This window comes from Lissotriton helveticus, chromosome 1_1, assembly GCF_964261635.1.
Source record: "Lissotriton helveticus chromosome 1_1, aLisHel1.1, whole genome shotgun sequence".
In the NCBI taxonomy this organism is placed as follows: Eukaryota; Metazoa; Chordata; class Amphibia; order Caudata; family Salamandridae; genus Lissotriton; species Lissotriton helveticus.
Window position 1 is genome coordinate 2089259203 of NC_136057.1, and position 14293 is coordinate 2089273495.

At 44.6% G+C, this 14293-nt stretch overlaps 1 protein-coding gene across 1 annotated transcript; it reads right to left on the reverse strand.

Moving 5' to 3' along the window:
• Positions 1-4920: 4920 nt before the first annotated feature.
• On the reverse strand, positions 4921-14209 carry LOC144766584 (protein NYNRIN-like). The gene is made up of 3 exons (XM_078650382.1): positions 12180-14209; positions 10265-11920; positions 4921-5064 (listed from the first exon to the last, which is right to left on the reverse strand). The coding sequence occupies exons 1-3, from the start codon at positions 12942-12944 to the stop codon at positions 4921-4923; spliced, it is 2565 nt and encodes an 854-aa protein (XP_078506508.1). The 5' UTR covers positions 12945-14209.
• Between the last annotated feature and the right edge of the window lie 84 nt (positions 14210-14293).

The following is a 14293-nucleotide window of genomic DNA, read 5'->3' on the forward strand; positions in this document are numbered from 1 at the left end:
CTCAGTGGCACAGTTGGCAGCTATCCCCATATCATGTATTCTGACAGAGCTATTTAACCAGATGTTTGACATCGGAGAATATCCAACATGCTGGAAACGAGTGTCGATTGCCCCACTGCTTAAAAAACCAACACTCGACATCTCAGACCCCAATAGCTATCGGCCCATAGCCAGGCTACCACTACCGGCCAAACTTATTGAGAAAGTCAGGAATGCACAGCTATGTGACTTTCTCAGATCTTCTCAGTGCTTGCATATAGCCCAAGACGGGTTTAGGGAAGGCCATAGCACCGAGACTGCCCTGATCGAGTCCACGGAAGAGATCAGGAAGGCGCTGGATGCAGGAGGACGGGCGGCTCTGGTACTCCTCGATCTTTCCGCGGCCTTCGACACGGTCCATCACAGCATTTTGGTGGATCGTTTAGAGGGCTGCGGAATTCAAGGGACAGCCCTGACCATACTGAAGTCCTTCCTAGCCGACAGGGTCCAGATGGTGGCCCTGGGAGATTTTGAATCTAGACCTTTCAAATTCCCAGGGGGGGTCCCTCAGGGCTCCTCTCTAAGCCCCACACTGTTTAATATTTACGTTTCCTCCCTCGCCCCGGTGATTCGGTCATTTGGATTTGAACTAATGTCTTACGCAGATGATACACAAATTGTGTTATCCCTGCTTCCGGGGAGAGAAGAAGGAATAGCGGCTAGGTTCCATGACTGTATGTCTGCGGTGAGCTCATGGATGGCTGGCAACTGTCTTAAATTGAACTCCTCTAAAACTGAGGTTCTTCTCTTTGGCACCGATGTTAGCTTCTGGAGCCCCAAATGGTGGCCCCATGATATGGGAGCCCCACCCATTCCGGCATCGAAAGTAAAGAACCCAGGAGTTCTTATTGACAGCCAACTATCTTTTAAACCACAGGTCAATGCTTTAACATCTTCCATCCACTGGATTATGAAAACTATTAGGAAAGTTCTCCCTTTTTTATCAGACAGTAGCAGGAAAACTGTGGTGACAGCACTTGTGCTGTCCCGCCTTGATTACTACAACAGTCTTTTCTTGCAAGCCCAGCAAGGGCTACTCAATAAACTACAGATGCTGCAAAATGCAGCTGTTTGATTAATTACTGGCCTGCCCAAGTTTGCACCGGTGGAACAGGAACTGAGGAAATTGCACTGGCTCCCGGTACGCAAGCGGATAACGTTTAAATCATTGTGTATGGTGTACAAGGCAGTGAATGGACTGGGTCCACCCTTTCTTCAGCAACATTTTCAACTTTACACGCCAGGTAGACAGCTAAGGTCGGCAAATAAAGGGCTAGTCAAGACCTGTCGGATCAGGAAAGCACGATGGGGAGGCCGTAGTTTCATCTCTGGAGCCTCCACCGTCTGGAAGAAACTGCCCCTGGCCTTGAAACAAAGTACCAACCTGATGGCCTTCAGGAAAAACATTAAAACTTGGCTCTTTGGCCTTTAGAAATCAACGGACATCTTAGGGAGACATCACATCATTTCAGCGCCAGGACACCGCTCGGTAACAGTGCGCTTTATAAATGGTATAAATAAAAATAAAAAAAAATAAACTACAGAGATCAAATCACCAAAGTCTTTCTGCCCAGTCAATCAGCGACTCAGTGCGTGGTCCCGCTTGCACTTTTAAGAAAGTTGATTAAGGGATCCAAAGGGATCAGTATTGTTGAACCTTCGGCGTCGAAAGTCTGTCTTATCGAGTCAGTGACTGCCAAAATGGGCGACTCTGTGCTAAAACCCGGGCGGAAGCCCGACTGTGAGAGGTCAAGGATCTTATTGAATTCTAAGTAGTGGCTAAGTTGCTCATTTATTGTGGTTTCCAAAACTTTGCCAAGTAAGGGCAGCAGGGAAATTGGACGATAATTGCTGAGGGCTTGAGGCTCGGGAGTCGGTTTCTTAAGGATAGGCCAGACATAGGCTTATTTCCAGGCAACGGGAATGGTACCGTATGAGATTGAGCAGTTGAAGATTTTTTTTATTTCCGGAGCCCACACAGGGAAAAGAAGAGCCATAATGTTAGGTGAACATATGTCTCATGGTGAGCCAGATTTTGCGCCTGACAGTAAACTGTTTATCTCTTCCAGCGAGATTGTCTTGAACTGAGTCAGAAGACAGGCCGGGATACCACAGGAGCATTCAAGTTCATGGTGAGACCGATGTTTTTTGTGGTCAAAATGGAAAATTGGCATAGATCAAAGAGATTTTATCTTGGAAAAAATTTGCTATTGAGTCGCAAAGTTCCTGAGATTCCGGTGGCGACTATTTGCACGCTTGGCGCGATACAAAGTCCTTGACAATATTAAACAAAGCTTTAGAGGAGTTGCTAGATTGGTCTATTTGATTTAGGATGTATGTACGTCTAGCAGTTTTAATTTTTTGGTGGTAGTGGGTTAGAGCTGTTTTATAGCTTTGTTTGTCGGCAGGGTTTTGTGTGCTTCTCCATCTTCTCTGTAAGGCTTTACATGATGACTGATGTTTTTTCAGATCGCCCAAGTACCAGAGGGAAGAGTGGTGTTAGGGGGCAGGATGAATGAAGCCACTTATAGCAGTCGGATACCTGCTAACCGGTAACTTACAGTGCAAAGACACCTCTGCATTCGATGTACTTTACAAGTTTCTTACTTACATACTTACGTTCACTGGCAAGTTGTTTTCTGTCTGTGCAAATGGCTTAATCAATATTCACCTTGTGCAGATCCCCAGGGTTACATGTGCCCCAAGAATTTCAGATGTCATGTCAATAGGCTGAGTCTCACAAGATCCTTATTATCTACACAGAAGTTCCCCAAGATCAACATTTTCCCACACTAACCTTCTTCCTTTGTCTTTAGAAGTAATGGCCATGACATTGCCTGGAACATATTTATTGGAGTCTTCAAAGATTATCGGGTTCACCTCAAGGGGTTTGTGACCACTAAATAGATTTTGGTTAATTGATGCCTCTAGTTCAATATTTGCCAGTTCCTTTGAGGCAAAAGTATAATCAATTGTCATAGAACAACCCCCACAAATAAAGATTGGGACCAGGGGGACCTGGAACATCTGCTGAATCAATAATATTATATAAATTGTGTTTCAGCATAACATGTTACAAGAGGTTTCTCCTGGCATACGTATTAGGTATTTCAACCACATACTCCCCCAGATAAAAAGGGTTGGAGGCAGTTAACAAGCTTTTGTGCCCCAAGTTTGTATTAAAACCCCACACCCCCAGCAGTACATTAAACAACTGACACAAAGTAAAATGCTTAACGCAGATTTCACTAATAAATCAAATAATGCACTTAAATTTTGATTGGCCCTAGTAGCAAAATCCTTTATGTATTGTTTAAATGTGTGTTTGACTTTCATACATAGAACAGGTCCACACATCATATATATGAATAATACTCCATGCTGGAGGAGGAAAGTCAGTAACAATTTCATAGATCAATATATGTAGTACAGTAAATAACACCAACCATAGTCATGTGTGTGTAGCCCATCTCTGCCTCCCACCCCCATGCACCCTCCGGTCTGTTCTTTTTTAGTGTTGTTTCCTATATCGAAGATGCCTCGTAGTGGGTCCGGGGGGAGCAAACCGCCCATTACCTCTGTCACGATCACTGTGACTTGCTGCCAGAAAGGAGACAACACCACACATGATCAAATCATGTACACAAAGTCTGCCTCCTCAGTCTCACTTCTGGGGCACTTACTAGTCACCCTTGAGAACATTTGCCCAATCCTCTTTGCATTCAAATGTACATGATGTAGGTATTGGAATTGGACCAGGCGAAACTGTACATTTTGTTTAACCGGCCTATCCGGTTGCAAACAGCTAGACAAATCCTTTTTTGTGTGGGATGTTGATGGTTGACGCATTCCTTCACCAGTCTCTCAGTGTTGGATTTTCCCTGGTGGTGCGTTGCTGCAGTGCACAATATAAGTAAGTAATGTCCCCAGAGCAGTCCCCCGGTCAATACTGCATCTAATGGGCCGCTAGCGATGGGCACTCCATTTCAGAACCCCACATCTTCTGCATCACTTTCATGAGGGCAGAATAGAGCACGTACTGCTCCGGCCCCAGCCCATTGTTCCACTTTTAGCTCCTTGAATGTACACAGTACCTCATCAAACACCACATCTGCCCATGTGCGAATAACTGCCTCCTCACCAATTCTGGGCCCTGTATGTTGCTTGCAAACCCACACATTCCCACAGGCATAGCGCCTCAATGAGTGTAATGCTACTCGCAAGAATATTTATTATCTGATATCACAGGGAGTGGCATCTAGTAGTCTGTGGAGAAGAGGTTGCCCACCCTGTTTGTGTAGCACACTTAAATGTTCCAGCTGTGGTGCATGGGCCAGCCACCTCATGGGCCATTAGATATGGGCTGCTGCATAGTACAGCTCATAGTTTGGGTAACCTAGAGCACCCTCGTCCAGTGGTGCATAAAGCTTGTTAAAAGCCACTCTTCACCTACCATTGGCCCATATTAGTTGTGTCAACAGACCATGTAGGTGCCTAAAGAAGGACTTCCTCAGGACCACTGGGATGGCCACAATAAAGTATCGCAGTCTGAATAGTATAATCATTTTAGAAACATAATCCTGACCATTGGTGACAGAGGTACGCTAGTCCAGAAGGGGTAATCAGCGAATGAATTGCTTCCCTTTGCATAGGTTCTCTTCTAGCAAGGCAGTCTCCTTGTGACACACTTGGACCCCCAGGTATTGTATTGAGTCAAGCCCAGTGACAAGTAACGTCTCCCTCTGATCATTTGACGGTGGCATGAGGAGGAACAAGCAGGGCTTATCACAATTAATACAGTCCCGCAAAACTCCCGAATACTCTTGCACTGACATGCCTCCTGGTAGCATGGTAAGGTCCCCCGTCGGGTACACAAGTGCCTCATCTGAATAAAGGGACAGGATCTGTGGCTGCCCCTGCGTCACCAGGTCCCACTGTACCTCTCAGTCCTGTAACAAACACGGCAACGGTTTCATCGCCAGAGCCAACATCAACAGGAACAAAGGGCGTCCCTGCCTCCTCCCCCTAGTGAATGAAAACAGATCTGAAATTACTCATCCAGTGCAAACCTGGGAAACAAGTCTAGTATACAGCACTGCCACCCATTTGAGAAAGAGCAGGTCCATACTCATGTGCTACAAAACCGCCACTAGGTATGGATACCCAAGGGTGTCAAAAACCTTCTATATGTCTAGGGATGGCATCCATCCCTAAGTCCTTTGAGTCTCGCCCAGTCCATGGTTTGAAAAAGTCACACTAGGGTGGCATAGTGAGTAAAAGAACAATTAATTAAACCCTGATCTCTTGACTGGGGGTGAGGGGTTGAAAAGTTTCAGCACTCTGTCAATCATCTTGTTGTGTTGCTGTGAAAAAGTCACCTCAAGTTGAGCAACATGTTTCTCCCTGGTATAAACCCATTCTGTTCAGGGTGTGCCAGTGTTCCTACCACCTTAGTCTGTCCAGTAGCTAAGATCCTACAGAGCACCTGGTAATCCAAATTGAGCAGTGATTGGGGACAATTGCATATCATGTTCAGGGGTTACAGCCTGGTTTAGGAAGTACAACCATTACTGCCTCTCTCAGTAATGATACCACTGGGTCATTGACTCCACATACACTTTCAGTAATTTGGGCATCAGTAAAGTCTGATAATAGGAGTAAAACTCAATTTGGAACCCATCAGTGCCTGGTACCTTCTACCAGCACTTAGGTCTGTCCAGTTCTTTTCTCTGTAGGGGGTTAATCCTGGGGGTTTGTATCCTTGCTAGGTATCCACACAATCTCCGCATATAGTACCTTTTAGTAGTTCTCCAAGGTACATTGATCTCAGCCTGTGAGTTCACTATGTGTACCGATCTCAGGTGGAGAGCCGCAATCGGGCAACTCAAGATTTCTGCTTGAATGAGCCAAGTCAGTAGGTGGCCTATCCCCCTATTCGTGTTGCCTCTGGAGATTTTACTTATAGGCTAGAAAAATCATAATTTGAAAATTAAATAGAATAAAGTTAAAATTAACCAACTAAAAAATATTAAAAGTTCAAAACAGTTCACTACTAACAGTTAAAATTAAGTGTCTTAGAACCATGCCATTCGACCAACTCGCACCCTGCCAAATGGCAAAGATATTGCAGATTTCCAGAAACAAGGAAAGGCATCAAAAATAATTTATTGATGGGGAAACGATTAATAATGCAGTTCAGAAAGATAACCTAGCAGTTATGGAACCCATTATTCCTGTTGGAGAGAAACCCATACAAACATATGAAGCGGCTAGGTCATCTTCGAATATTGATCATTTTATTGTGTCTGCAAACTGTAGGGACCTGGTGGAAAACTCTTGATCCATGCGAGCCTCCTTAGCGATCTTCAGCCACTAATAATGGCCTTGAGACTAATCCTGCCTCACCAGGAAAGGCGGAAGGCAGTGGATACAAACATTAAGACTCAAGGTATTAATGGAGGTTCCATAAGGTGGTCAGGCGTAGGACCTACCACTTTCATGGAGAATCTTAAGGGAAAAACGAAGAGATTTGGATACATGTTTGGATAGCTCAGCTATAAACGCGGCAATCATAACCGTATTATGCAATATCACTATGGAAATAGCAGTTGACCTAACCTCTAAGAGGAGAAAGAATGTTAGTGATTTTAACCCCAGATGGCTTAATCAGGAGTACTCAAGGTTAAATGGGGTTATATAAACAGCCTTGAAAATAAAACCAAGAGACGGTGATAGGATTACCTCCTTGAGGAAAGTGTGGTAAATAAATAATTAAATACCGGTACTATTTTTGAATACATTAACAATAACAGATAGCTCAATAAATAAGAGGCAGGATCCGATGTATCCGAGTCGAACGGGCTTTATTCAGGCAAAAGGGAGGGGACAGGATCGGGACAGCCTGAAATAAAATAGAGAGGCAGCTGCACCCGTTTCATCAACAGTACAATGTACATATAGTAAAACATTTCAATTACAGTGCATACAGTAGGCGTAACTAGTGACAAGCGTAAGATAAGAAGACATGGGCGTGAAAAGAAGGCGTGCACAGGGCGTGCACGTAGACATGTGATGAGAACGTCACAGAAGTGTCATGAATGGGCGGAAACATGGAGGGGGCTACCTGAGCAGCTGGGACCTTTAACCTAGTGGTGCGCGCAAACGGGCAGTGACGTGTTACCGGGGAGAACTGGGGGCTATGACTTCTGTACTAGAAGAGGAGACTAAAGTCTGCGGTGTCAGGACGACATGTACCTATAGCATATCTGGTATCTGGTGTTTGGAGTACATGTTGATAGAATCTAGAAGTTATCAGGGCAAAGGCTACTTGACACTAAGGCTGGTGCATGCATATATTCGACATGTATTGCGTGTGCTATGAATCTTCTATGAATATTAATACAGTAATTCACTTACATGGAGACAGAAAGACTAGACTATAGCTGAAACTGTTTATGCGGTTCAGTAGCTTAGGAATGCGAAGAAGGAGAGCTGAACTGATAACTAGAAGCATAACATATTCTTGGCAGACAGGCAGGCAGAGCCAGGCCGGGCACCGCGCTGCTTGGCAGGAAGTAAGTGAAGGGTCAGGGATGCAGGTGGGGGCTGCATCGCTCCTCGGAGTGGGTTCAGGAGACTGGAGCTTGAATCTGGTGTCCGGGCCCTTTGAGGCCTAGAAACGGGGACAATTCAATGAATTAACGTGCACACTGTAAAACGTGGCAACATAGGCCTAATACTCGTTGCTTTCACGAGAACCGGAAACTGGTATACTAGAGTTGGACACAACTATAATTGCGTCTTTAATCGATCATAGGGGGATATATGCATATCGATCATGCACATATAACATAGGATGGGGAACACGTAGGCACATATAACAAGGCAAAATTCAATTTTCCTCATTCCCTCCTTGTGCCCTACGTTTCCATCAGGAAACATCAATATTCATGATACCATCTATCTGTTCATATAGCATCATTTGCTCGTCTCGAATTGTCTTGGAACGGGACTTAGGACTAGGAATACAAGAGGTAGCACACAAGCCGCAAATCGCAGGGCCACATTGTAAACATAGGCAGCAACTGAATATGATCATTACTGCTATACCTAGGAATGACAATACTTTCCATCCCCAGGCAGATATGATACTCCAGAGCCAACCGGACCATGTCCAGGTGCCTGGATTCTGGTGTAACTGATGGGCAATTTGATGAAGTCTGGTTATAGCTGAATAAACAGACGGCGCGTTATTAGGAATGAAAATGCAGCAACTAGATCCGATGACTCTACAAGCTCCTCCTCTATCGGCCAGTATGACGTCAAGAACGAGACGATTTTGGAGCATGACAAATCTCATAGCAGATTGCTCTTCAGTTAAGTTACCTAGAGCGGAAGTAGTCTCATTCACTACTGCTTCAAGGGTTCTGGTTAGCCTACGTATTAACTTACTATTCTGGACAGGACCTATGAAGAAAAAGAAACCTTTATTGAAGTCTTGATACTGTTCTAGGGCAGTTTCAGTTTGATCGACAATTGGGGGCTCAGTCTCCCTTCTATGTCTAACGTGTACTAGATGTGTGTTTCTGTGATAATCGGATGGGGCTAGAAAAACTGGTGGCAGTAGGAAGGCAATATAACATGTTCCATCCCAATCGAGGGGCAGACGAACATATGCAGTCTGACCACACACAAAATAAGAATGACGTGAGGCTTTGAAAATAGATTTCCCACTGTCACTATACTCGACCATAGTAGTACAATCACTATGACCTACATGTGCGGAACCATTCTTTCTGACACATAATTCGCCTTTCACGGGTAGAACTGAAATAGCAGGCAAATCTGGAGTAGTCTCGGACTGAACATTCAAAACCATGAAATTCGAGGAATAATTTCCTAGATCATATACTTCATTTTCTAGATCTGATCCTGTTCTATGGGAAAGACCTTCCTTGTCTGGGAAACATGTTCTATTCAGAAGGGACATATCATTTGAGGATGACGTTAACGTGGACCATGCTCCACACGAACCATTATGTGAAAACGGGTAAGGAAAGAGTGGCAGAACTCCCTTCGTTGTCTGGAAAGGGGGGAGTCGACCACACACCCAACAATTAGTGGCATTGCTGGTCTGGTGTGAATAGTGCAGCATTCGGATAAAAGTATTATTACGCATAGCAAGACGATAGGATAACTCGTGAGGAGGCAGGTCACTAAAAGTGTGCTCTACTGTAACATTAGAAAACATATGTACATGTGAAATAGGAAAACATAAATGTAAAGCATAACTTATGCAGGTAACCATAAGACTCAGAAATGTCAGAAAAAACAGAGTAACGATACATCTACTTCGAAGATTCTTTTGATAACGTATTCTCTTAGAGTTTTGACTAACTCTCTCACTGTGTGGCTCTATCTCATACATGTCAGGAACCTGTCTAACCGTTTCACCCGAGAGGGACTTAGACAATTAAACTGGCTGACTTACTAGACCGTAGCTTGTCTTTATACTCCTGCTGCGGAGTTTTCTCTAACAGGGGAAGTTTAGATTCAGTGTCTGGGCAGTCCTTGAGAACGGGGCAGTCTTTGAGAAAAGTCTTTGGTTTAAGTCCATGAAATCTTTTGACATGACTGGAATGCAGCCACCCTTTTCTTCCTTCAATCTTCACGGCCGTCCTGGTTGTAAGCAGTACAAGGCGGGGCTCCTTCCAGCGGGGCTCCAGCGGACTTGAACGATCAAATTTCCTCACAAGTACCAGGTCCCCTGGTATGACCTCATGCGGTTTCACTTCGGTGTTGTCTGGAAAAGCAGCGGCAACCTGTGAACGACAAGATTGTAGTGCCGACATCAAGGAGGCTAGGTAATCTGTCAGCATATTACTGTCAACATCTGTAATTGTACGTGGTCTAGGTGTACCCCACATATTTGGGGGCCGACCAAACACTACCTCATACGGAGATAGACCTGAATGTAAAAAAGGGCGACTGGCAGTGCTACCATCCAATCTACACCTTTCTCTGCACATACTTTGGCAATTCGGATTTTCAGGGTCTGGTTATGTCTCTCTACGAGACCGGCTGCTTCAGGATGTCGTACACAATGGAACTTCCACTGGTACCCTAACAGAAGGGATACTTGTTTCATGAGCTCGGATGAGAATGGCTGGCCGTTATCTGAATACACGACCCTAGGTAATCCATAGCGGGGAAAATACTCACGAACCAACTGCCTGGCAGTGGTCGCAGCTGTGTAATCTGGAACTGGATATGCTTCTGTCCACCTGGACAAAGCGCATACAACTACGAGGACATACTTGAAACCTCGACATCTCTCCATCTGAATATAATCCATCTGGAGGACTTCAAAAGGGTGGTCAGGAGGATGGAATCCACCTTGTTCCACCGGGACACTTTTACCTGGATTGAACTGACAACAGATCATGCAGGTACGCACTTTCTGCTTGGCTGCTGCTCGTAAATGCTTGTTGAACCAAAGGTTCTGAATGCTGTCTAACATGGCTTTTTCTCCTAAGTGTGCTGGACTATGTGCGGTGTTAATAATGACTTGAACCATAGAGTCGGGGAGGAACCATGTGGCTTTTCCCTTCGTCAACCATCCTTGATCTGTCTGGACCCCTCCTTGTTCAGACCATTTCTTGATTTCATCGGGAGTAGCATGTAACTGTATATCTATTACAACTTGTGTAGGGTCCTTAACTGTCATACAAGTAGTCTGATCTGGAGTGTCTGTCTGTGTCACGTTAACTGGAATGTCTGGAGTCTGAGCTGTAAGCTTGGCTGTTCGATCTGCTAGATCGTTACCCTGGGAAATAATGTCAGTGACTTTCGTATGTGCCTTGCACTTCATGATGGCGATAGCTGTCGGTAAATGTATGGCATCTAACAGAGCTTGAATGAGGGGGCCATGCTGAATCTTGGTTCCATGAGAAGTCATAAAACCTCTTTCTTGCCAGAGTACTCCAAAGTCGTGTACGACTCCGAATGCATAACGTGAATCTGTGTATATGTTAACTTTCAGGTTCTTGGCACGTATGCAGGCTTGGGTCAGAGCGACAAGCTCTGCTGCTTGAGCAGACAGGGTATCAATACGATGTGTTTCTATAACTTCCGTTTCAGTAGTCACTGCATACGCGGCTACTAGTTCTCCTGTATTTGTTCTCATACATGAACCATCCACATAAAGTGTCAGGTCGGGATCAGGTAATGCAATGTCTGTCTTGTCTTGTCTTGGTTTTGTCATGGTGTTAACAACTTCCACACAGTCATGTGTGGCAGGATTTGAAGTAACTGACGGTAACAGTGTAGCGGGATTTAAAATGTTGCAGCGTCTGATTTCTATGTGTGGCTGAAACAGTGTCAGTTCATAACCTGTTAAACGTGCAATTGTCAAGTGCTGAGTCTGTGTTCGGTTTAAAAGAACTTCCACGGAATGTGGAACTTGTACTGTCAGGGAGTGTCCTAACACTATGGAATCACTTTGTCTGATAGCTAGAGCTGTGGCTGCAACTGACTTGAGGCACGCAGGCAGAGCCTGGGCCACCGGATCTAATGTGCTAGAAAAATAAGCACAGGGCTTGTATTGTCCTGCTTGATCTTGTGTGAGAACAGATAATGCAGTACCATCACGTTCAGTGACAAAAAGTGTAAAAGGCTTACTGTAGTTCGGTGTTGCTAGAACAGGTGCTTGGCATAAAGCTTTCTTTAATTCATTGAAAACAAGTGTATGTTCTTGGGTCCAAGGGAGGACAGTCGATACGGCTGCCTCCTGTGTCGTTAACTGTATCAGTGGCTTGGCTAGAAATGCGTACTGAGGAATCCATTGTCTGCAGTAAGAAGTGAGGCCGATAAAAGCTCGTACCTCCTTCTGTGTCTTGGGCTGTGGAAGATGTGCTATTAACTGGATACGGTCTGGTGTCAACTGCCTACCCCTCTTGGACAGTAAGTGTCCTAAGTAGACCATTTAATTCATTGAAAACAAGTGTATGTTCTTGGGTCCAAGGGAGGACAGTCGATACGGCTGCCTCCTGTGTCGTTAACTGTATCAGTGGCTTGGCTAGAAATGCGTACTGAGGAATCCATTGTCTGCAGTAAGAAGTGAGGCCGATAAAAGCTCGTACCTCCTTCTGTGTCTTGGGCTGTGGAAGATGTGCTATTAACTGGATACGGTCTGGTGTCAACTGCCTACCCCTCTTGGACAGTAAGTGTCCTAAGTAGACCACTTGCTGGACACAGAATTGCAATTTGGAAGGGGACACCTTGTGCCCCATCTCGGCCAGGAAATACAAGACTGTAAGTGACGCACGTTCGCAGTCACGTTCAGAACGGGCTGTAATCAATAGATCATCGACATACTGGAGCAGAGCAGTGTCAGTTGGCATGTGAATATTGTCTAGTTGTCTTTTAAGTGCTTGACTGTAAATGCTAGGACTTTCTGTGAAACCTTGAGGTGCTCGTGTGAATTTATAGCTTCTTCCATTTAAACAGAATCCGAAAAGGAACTGGCTGTCTGGATGAATGGGGACACTAAAGAATGCGTTCTTGAGATCGATAACAGTGAAGAACGTAGCTTCAGAATCAATGGCTGTCAATAGGGAAGAAATATCTGGGACCACTGGGTACTGGGGTATAATACATTTATTAAGTTCTCGAAGGTCAATCACTAATCGATAAACTGGAGGTGCATTTGGATCAGTACGTTTCAGAATCGGAATGATAGGAGAATTACATACATTGGAGTCAGTTTCTACAACCACTCCTTGAACAATAAGCTCGTCAATAATTTTGGATAAGGCTGCTACAGCCTCAGGTGGCAATTTGTACTGTCGGATTCGTGGTAATACAACACCTTTCTTCAGAGTGACACGATGGGGTGTGATGTGCATACAACCTACATCAGTTGGACCTTGCGCCCATAAATGCTGTGGTACATTCAATAATCTTGGATCAAAATCACGTAATACATAATGACCTTTAAAATCTCTCAGGAACAGTCGTACCCCTTCTGGGGAGCAGCATATTACTGCTCCTAATTCTTTCAGAGTTTTAATGCCTAATAAATTTTCTGGACAAGATTTCGTGAGTAACAAGTCTGTAGTTCGGGACAATGGACCAACTTCTAGAGTAACTGGTTTCGATATTTCATTAACAATAGGCTTTCCTGAAAATCCAAGGGAAACATTTCTAGAGCCTGAGAGTGGAGCCCCTGGAACCTCGTCATGACTGATGGTAGTCCTACTTGCCCCTGTATCAATCAGAAACTTTCTGTCTTTCCCTAATACTTGACTGTGTACATAGGGACCCTCTTGATCTACAGGAATCTCGATGAGAGGCAAGCCAACCTCCCTCTCTAGGCTGTTTCATGAATATGGCTGATAATCTGGATACTCGGACTGTGCGTACTGGTACATCTGCTGTGTAACGTGTTGTGTTGCAGCTATAGGCTGCGGTACTGTAACTGTCTGTTGTGCATTCTGTGGTGGCTGGGAATTCTGTGAAACTTGTTCCTGTCTAGGCGGACGTGGTCTCTCTTTTGTCTTACCAGTAGCTATGTTGTGTTTCAGAACTGCACATTCGTTTATATAATGACCTGGCTGTTTACAGTAATTGCATGTCCCTTTAACGGGAGCTGCAGGATAACTGGCTTGATTCGGACCCCTCTTCTGACTGTCTTGCGGAACAGACTGTGCAACTAGTACTTTCATTTTCGTGTCTTTCATACGTCTCCTTTCGTGTTCCTGCTCTTCCCTAATTCTGTTCTGGTGGTACTGGAGCATCTGGAGCATCTGTGACGGAGTATTAGCTTGCCAGGTACTTTCGACTTTCAGTACTCGATTTTTAACTTGTGAACTTGAATTCTCGACTAGTTTGGTAACAAAAAGATGGGGATACGATTCACTACTTGTTTTCAGACCACTATTAATAATGAAACATTTCTCAAATCTAGAATAAAAATCACTAGTGTCTTCGTCTTGTTTCTGTTTACAGGCTGAAATGGCATCCCAATCTTCCTTTTTCGTGGCTAGTAATCTTGGCAAAACTTGTATTAATAACTCGGGCAGTGCTTTAGCTTTATCCCCAAGACCGGTACCTGGAACTCGTGTGTTATCTTCAGTTTCTAATGCTGTCCAATCTATCTTTTTCTCTCCCACCTCCCATTCTTTTTCTTTGAGTTTTTCATATATGCCCGCAGGCAACAGGACCTTTAGCATTTTAATGATATCAGGATACGTGT

Excerpts from the sequence above, each read along its gene's own strand:
- LOC144766584 (XM_078650382.1), bottom strand. The coding sequence starts at position 12,944 with ATGCACATCACACCCCATCGTGTCACTCTGAAGAAAGGTGTTGTATTA. Across the intron at positions 11,921-12,179 it reads AGCCCAAGACACAGAAGGAG|GTACGAGCTTTTATCGGCCT; the intron begins GTACGAGCTTTT and ends ACACAGAAGGAG. Across the intron at positions 5,065-10,264 it reads CGACCACTGCCAGGCAGTTG|GGGGAGGAGGCAGGGACGCC; the intron begins GTTCGTGAGTAT and ends TTCATTCACTAG.